This window comes from Garra rufa, chromosome 11 (genome assembly GCF_049309525.1).
Source record: "Garra rufa chromosome 11, GarRuf1.0, whole genome shotgun sequence".
In the NCBI taxonomy this organism is placed as follows: domain Eukaryota; kingdom Metazoa; phylum Chordata; class Actinopteri; order Cypriniformes; family Cyprinidae; genus Garra; species Garra rufa.
The window spans coordinates 46,487,959-46,495,593 of record NC_133371.1 but is presented as its reverse complement, the minus strand read 5'-3'; the positions used below and the strand labels follow the sequence as shown (position 1 = coordinate 46,495,593).

The window sequence follows — 7,635 nt, the reverse complement described above, 5'->3', positions numbered from 1 at the left end:
TTATTAAATTATTTTTAAATCTTTAAAAAAAATACTAAAAAATTTTCAAAAATCATTTCGTTAATTTATCATACGAAAAACTGAAGTAAAAAGATAGAAAGTTGAAACATTAAAATGACTAAATCTAAAGCTAAAAGTCATATAGTAATATAAAATATAAATATAAGATGAAAAACAAATCTTGAATGAAATGAAATAAGTTTAATTTGACTAAATTACTACAATTAAAACAATTAAAAACCAATAAAGCTCAAATAAAATCTAAATATTAGATAAAAACCCAAACTGGAAAAAAATGATCTAAACAATTACCTAAAATAAAATGAGCGATACAAAAATTACTAAAACTAAAATTAAAAAATAAGATTTATAAAATTTATCAATCTATAAATGTATTAAAATAATAACAGAAAAAATGTAAAACAAATATTAATAACGTAATAGTACATAAATAATACTGTGCAAAATCCAGCTACACCTTTATTTAAAAGAAAATTCAAAAGAACAATTAAAAGTATGATTTTCAGTAAAATGTGCTTAAAGTAAGTCAAGCAAAAGACATTTAATCTGACAGACGACAACCAAGTCATTATTTTAAGGCAGACACAGTTCTACAGAATGACACAGAAACGCTACCATATTTTGGAACCTTTATTTTGAAAAAGGAAACAATAGTTTTCACATAGTTTGTAATGGCTTTAGCTCCACCCACGTCCTCCTCCCTTGTATGTTGGTCCGTTGTCATGGTGACACACACTGTATTGATCAGGAGTCGTCATGCAACTACAGCAGTGCATTTCAAATGCGAAGCACCCTTATCTCTGTCCCGTTAAAGCTTTTTTAATATTCTCTGAAATTAAACAAACCCGCCCCGCCTTACAATTCTCAGTAGGTCTATATGAATACATATTGCATAGGATTATAGCCATGCTGTACAAGAATCATCTTTTCTCTAAAAAGAAACGACATTTACAAAAAAAATAAAAAATAAAATAAGATATAGTCTTTTTGCTTTTTACAGATGCTATCGGAATATTCAAACACTTACAGCACCACATGTACAAGACGTCTAAATAACTCTAGAAAATAAATGTTACACGTTATCCGTTTCATTTAATACAATATCAGCTTTAAGATTAAATACTGTTCTGCCACTCAACAAAGGTTCTTGCATTCTAGTTTAAGACAAAACACCTCCTTTTAGTATTGTTTTATTGGATGATAAACTGTACAAAGATCTCAATGATTCTTTTTTATCCATTTGAATTTCTTTAAAAACACACACACACTGATATGCTCTCTCTCTCACACACTCACACACAAACACAAACACACACACATCGGCTATTCAATTTGGATGCAACGCCACTTAAAATAACAATAGAAAACGATATCTGAATCTTATTCGATTATGTTATTGCATGCATTCGAGACGACATGTAGATATGAAAAGAATTAGTGCAGCAGGAGGGCATGATAAAAGAACGAAATGCAACGTCAACAGCACATAAAATCGTCATCTTCACCTTTCAGAATGATTTCGGTCAGCGTCCACATTCACACAGATCATGAGCCTGGATAAGGCGAACTTAAGACAGTCTTTATTGTTCGTTTCTGCCAGTGTAATGCTGTCGTTATTGTTGTTTTCTTCTTCACCACGTGAGGCAGGATATGCGTCGCTGAAAATCGCCAGGAGCGTCTCCTCTCCTCGGATACGTCCGTATGGTCAGGATATGCAGTTGGTCATCTGGAAACAGGGGAAGGGGAAGCGTTTAGTCGACTCAAGGGAACGTTTGCATGCTGCTTTGTTACTCCACAATGAATGATCGAGCGTAAACCTTCAGCTTTCTTCGACGTTGGTCCGTGGGCTCAGTTGGTGTTCCGCTGTCGTACGTTTTTGTCTTTGTGGTTGTTGGTGGAGTTCGTTTTTCTGTTGAAAGATGTGTGCGGTTAAACACGGTTAATAAAGTCATTTATAGTGTTTATAGTTGTGTTCTTACATTGCCGCAACTGGTTCATCATCTTCATCAGACAAGATGAGGCAGGTGAAGAACATGCAAGAAAAAAAGACATTAATCCATCACACTTTATACTTATACTGGATGTAACATAAATTGTTTGTTAATTAGTTATTTGGTTAAATGGTCCTTGTAGAAATGCAACAGCAGTCAAATACATTTTTTAATAAGTTATGTTATACTATATAAAAATTAAAAAAAATACTACTACTATTAAAAAAATAAAAAAGAGATTTATCAATCTTTTTTTTTTTTTTGTAATTGCAAAAAAACTGAATAAATATTAAGAAAAAAAGTTACAAGTTAAAATAGAAAAAAGGAGTTAAAACTGAAATATTGCCTTCACAACAAACTAATGTTTAAGAATGAAAAATACAAAAAAAAATTTTTTTTACTTATTAAAAATAATTGTGTTAATTGCAATAAAGCCGAAATTAATATTAAGAAACATACAGAAATATTGCCTTAAAACCAAGTTGAAATTTAGTTGAAGAATGAAAAGACTATTTTCATTTTTTCATTGTAAATATTTACAAACTATTTTTTAAATCTTAAAAGAATACTAGAAAATATTTGTAGAATTATTCAAAATCATGCAATTAATAATTATAAAATAAATGAAAAGAAGTTATCAAAACTTTAAAGGCGATTTTCTCAATATTTTGATTTTTTTGCACCCTCAGATTGCAGATTTTTAGTTAATAGTTGAAAATGTTGTAATAGTTGTTAACTGCAGTAAATTTGAAATAATATTATGAAAACCTGAAATTAAAAAATATAAATGTTGCCTTGACAAGTTGAAGAATGAAAATGACAAAAAATTTAAATATATATATTTTTTAAATCTTAAAAAAGATACTAAAAATATTTTTTAAATTATTGAAAATAATTTTGTTAATTGCAATGAAGTTGAAATAAATATTATGAAAAACTGAAATTAAAAGTACTATTTTAGTACTAAGCTTATGTACTAAAATGACTCAAAAAAATCATGAACTGCTAGAAAAGGCATGTACAGTAAATCAACAAACTGAATTTTAAGTTTAAAAATGAAAATTACTATGATTTCGGTTAACTGCAATAAATTTGAAATAAATATATGAAAACCTGAAATTAAAAAATAGAAATGTTGCCTTGACAACAAACTAAAATTTTAAGTTAAAGAATGAAAATTACTAATATATATATATATATATATATATATATATATATATATATATATATATATATAATTATATTTAAAAGATACAAAAAATATTTTGTAAATTATTAAAAATAATTTAGTTAATTGCAATAAAGTTTAAATAAATATTAAATGAAAAACTGAAATTAAAATTTATATTTACTAAAAAATAATTTTGTTAATTGAAATAAATCTGAAATAAAATATAAACATTATTTGAAAAACAAAAACAAATATATATATTAAAAAAAGGAAAATGTTGCCTTCGTAACTCGCTGAAATTAAATAAGTTGCAGTACTACTAAAACTTGAAAATCTTTTTGTTAAATTGAAATAAAGTTAAATAATATGAAATATATAAAAACCAAAACTAATAATTATTATCCAGCACTCATGAACAGCTTGAAAAGGCATGTGCAGTAAATCAACAAACTGAATTTTAAGTTTAAAAATTAAAATTACTATGATTCCGGTAAACTGCAATAAATTTGAAATAAATATATGAAAACCTGAAATTAAAAAATAGAAATGTTGCCTTGACAACAAACAAAAATTTTAAGTTAAAGAATAAAAATTACTAAAAAAAAAATGTATATATATAAAAATTCATATTTAAAAGATACAAAAAATATTTTGTAAATTATTAAAAATAATTTGGTTAATTGCAATAAAGTTTAAATAAATATTAAATGAAAAACTGAAATTAAAGTTAATATTTACTAAAAAATAATTTTGTTAATTGAAATAAATCTGCAATAAAATATAAACATTATTTGAAAAACAAAAACAAATATATATATTAAAAAATGAAAATGTTGCCTTCGTAACTCGCTGAAATTAAATAAGTTGCAGTACTACTGAAACTTGAAATAAAGTGAAATAATATGAAATATATAAAAACCAAAACTAATAATTATTATCCGGCACTCATGAACAGCTTGAAAAGGCATGTACAGTAAATCAACAAACTGAATTTTAAGTTTAAAAATTAAAATTACTATGATTCCGGTAAACTGCAATAAATTTGAAATAAATATATGAAAACCTGAAATTAAAAAATAGAAATATTGCCTTGACAACAAACTAAAATTTTAAGTTAAAGAATGAAAATTACTAATATATATATATATATATAAAATTATATTTAAAAGATACTAAAATATTTTGTAAATTATTAAAAATAATTTGGTTAATTGCAATAAAGTTTAAATAAATATTAAATGAAAAACTGAAATTAAAATTAATATTTACTAAAAAATAATTTTGTTAATTGAAATAAATCTGAAATAAAATATAAACATTATTTGAAAAACAAAAACAAATATATATATTAAAAAAAGGAAAATGTTGCCTTCGTAACTCGCTGAAATTAAATAAGTTGCAGTACTACTGAAACTTGAAATAAAGTGAAATAATATGAAATATATAAAAAACCAAACTAATAATTATTATCCGGCACTCATGAACAGCTAGAAAAGGCATGTGCAGTAAATCAACAAACTGAATTTTAAGTTTAAAAATTAAAATTACTATGATTCCGGTAAACTGCAATAAATTTGAAATAAATATATGAAAACCTGAAATTAAAAAATAGAAATGTTGCCTTGACAACAAACAAAAATTTTAAGTTAAAGAATAAAAATTACTAAAAAAAAAAATGTATATATATAAAAATTCATATTTAAAAGATACAAAAAATATTTTGTAAATTATTAAAAATAATTTGGTTAATTGCAATAAAGTTTAAATAAACATTAAATGAAAAACTGAAATTAAAGTTAATATTTACTAAAAAATAATTTTGTTAATTGAAATAAATCTGCAATAAAATATAAACATTATTTGAAAAACAAAAACAAATATATATATTAAAAAATGAAAATGTTGCCTTCGTAACTCGCTGAAATTAAATAAGTTGCAGTACTACTGAAACTTGAAATAAAGTGAAATAATATGAAATATATAAAAACCAAAACTAATAATTATTATCCGGCACTCATGAACAGCTTAAAAAGGCATGTACAGTAAATCAACAAACTGAATTTTAAGTTTAAAAATTAAAATTACTATGATTCCGGTAAACTGCAATAAATTTGAAATAAATATATGAAAACCTGAAATTAAAAAATAGAAATATTGCCTTGACAACAAACTAAAATTTTAAGTTAAAGAATGAAAATTACTAATATATATATATATATATAAAATTATATTTAAAAGATACTAAAATATTTTGTAAATTATTAAAAATAATTTGGTTAATTGCAATAAAGTTTAAATAAATATTAAATGAAAAACTGAAATTAAAATTAATATTTACTAAAAAATAATTTTGTTAATTGAAATAAATCTGAAATAAAATATAAACATTATTTGAAAAACAAAAACAAATATATATATTAAAAAAAGGAAAATGTTGCCTTCGTAACTCGCTGAAATTAAATAAGTTGCAGTACTACTGAAACTTGAAATAAAGTGAAATAATATGAAATATATAAAAAACCAAACTAATAATTATTATCCGGCACTCATGAACAGCTAGAAAAGGCATGTGCAGTAAATCAACAAACTGAATTTTAAGTTTAAAAATTAAAATTACTATGATTCCGGTAAACTGCAATAAATTTGAAATAAATATATGAAAACCTGAAATTAAAAAATAGAAATGTTGCCTTGACAACAAACAAAAATTTTAAGTTAAAGAATAAAAATTACTAAAAAAAAAATGTATATATATATATAAATTCATATTTAAAAGATACAAAAAATATTTTGTAAATTATTAAAAATAATTTGGTTAATTGCAATAAAGTTTAAATAAACATTAAATGAAAAACTGAAATTAAAGTTAATATTTACTAAAAAATAATTTTGTTAATTGAAATAAATCTGCAATAAAATATAAACATTATTTGAAAAAGAAAAACAAATATATTAAAAAATGAAAATGTTGCCTTCGTAACTCGCTGAAATTAAATAAGTTGCAGTACTACTGAAACTTGAAATAAAGTGAAATAATATGAAATATATAAAAAACCAAACTAATAATTATTATCCGGCACTCATGAACAGCTTAAAAAGGCATGTGCAGTAAATCAATAGGTGTGTTGACCTTGCATATATCTACTCTCCAGATGAATAAAACAACAGGTTATTTCTGATGCAGGAAGGTGGTTTAAGTTAGAGGTCACTGTGTCTCTCCACAGACAGATGGGTAGTTGTGGTTAGTGTATGTGTGTCGGACAGCACATGCGTCCACAGGCAGCAGCATTCACAGCGCTGGACACCAAGCAGGTTATGAACAGACAATATCAAAACCTCATCCTTCTGAATGCACAACCATCAGATCAACAGCGCAGTTTCTTCCCTCACTCCATAAAACAGACCAAACTAATGTTCTTGTGCAAATCGACAACCTTTTCTAATAAAGTCAGGAGCTCTAGGGTAAAGGGCTGTTCACACTGACCAATGATTTAAAATAAACTCAATCACTAATAAACATGCATTTTGCTCATGATATAATGCATTATATATATCTGCTTTCTAATGTATTACTTTTATTAAATTATATTAGAAGTTGCAGGATCTTATATTTACCAATATGTGACTCTGGAGCACAAAACCTTAAGTCTTAAGCAGCACAGGTATATTTGTAGCAATAGCCAAAAGTACATTGTATTTTTCTTTTATGCCAAAATTCATTAGGATATATTAAGTAAATGTTCCATGAAGATATTTTGCAATTTTCCTACTGTAAATATATCAAAAGTTAATTTTTGATTAGTAATATGCATTTCTAAGAACTTCATTTTGGACAAATTTAAAGGTGATTTTCTCAATATTTAGATTTGTTTGCATCCTCAGATTGCAGAAAACTAAAGTTAAAAAACAGAAATATTGCCTTGACAACAAACTGAAGCTGAAGAATGACAATTACAAAAAATATATTAAAAAAATTATCTTAAAAAATGCTACAAAATATGTTTTAAATTATTACAAATTATTTTGTTAATTGCAATAAAGCTTAAATAAATATTAAGGGGGAAAAAAACATAAATATTGTCTTGACAACAAACTGAAATAAAGTTTAAAAGTCTAAAAAATATATATAAAAATATTTTTATTTGATTTATTTTTAAATTATTACAAATCATTTTGTTAACTGCAAAAAAGTTGAAATAAATATTAAGTTAAAAAACAGAAATGTTGCCCTCACAACAAACTGAAATTTTAAATTTAAGTATATAATATAGAATGAAAATTTTATATATATATATATATATATATATATATATATATATATATATATATATATATATATATATATACACACACACACACGTTATTTATTTTTTATAATCTTTAAAATATACCAAAATAATAATTAATAAATTATTATAATCATTTTGTTGATTGAAAAACTGAAATAAAAAA

At 24.0% G+C, this 7,635-nt stretch overlaps 1 protein-coding gene across 1 annotated transcript in view; it reads right to left on the bottom strand.

The window, feature by feature from the left end:
• Nucleotides 1-636: 636 nt before the first annotated feature.
• LOC141345391 (neuroplastin-like) overlaps nucleotides 637-7,635 on the bottom strand; it is a 49,883-nt gene continuing 42,884 nt past the window's right edge. Inside the window, exons 5-7 of the mRNA XM_073850244.1 lie at nucleotides 2,001-2,022; nucleotides 1,839-1,930; nucleotides 637-1,747 (exon numbers count right to left, since the gene is read on the bottom strand). Of these exons, the coding sequence (XP_073706345.1) occupies nucleotides 1,870-1,930; nucleotides 2,001-2,022 (83 nt within the window). The 3' untranslated portion in view covers nucleotides 637-1,747; nucleotides 1,839-1,869. The remainder of the gene's footprint in view (nucleotides 1,748-1,838; nucleotides 1,931-2,000; nucleotides 2,023-7,635) is intronic.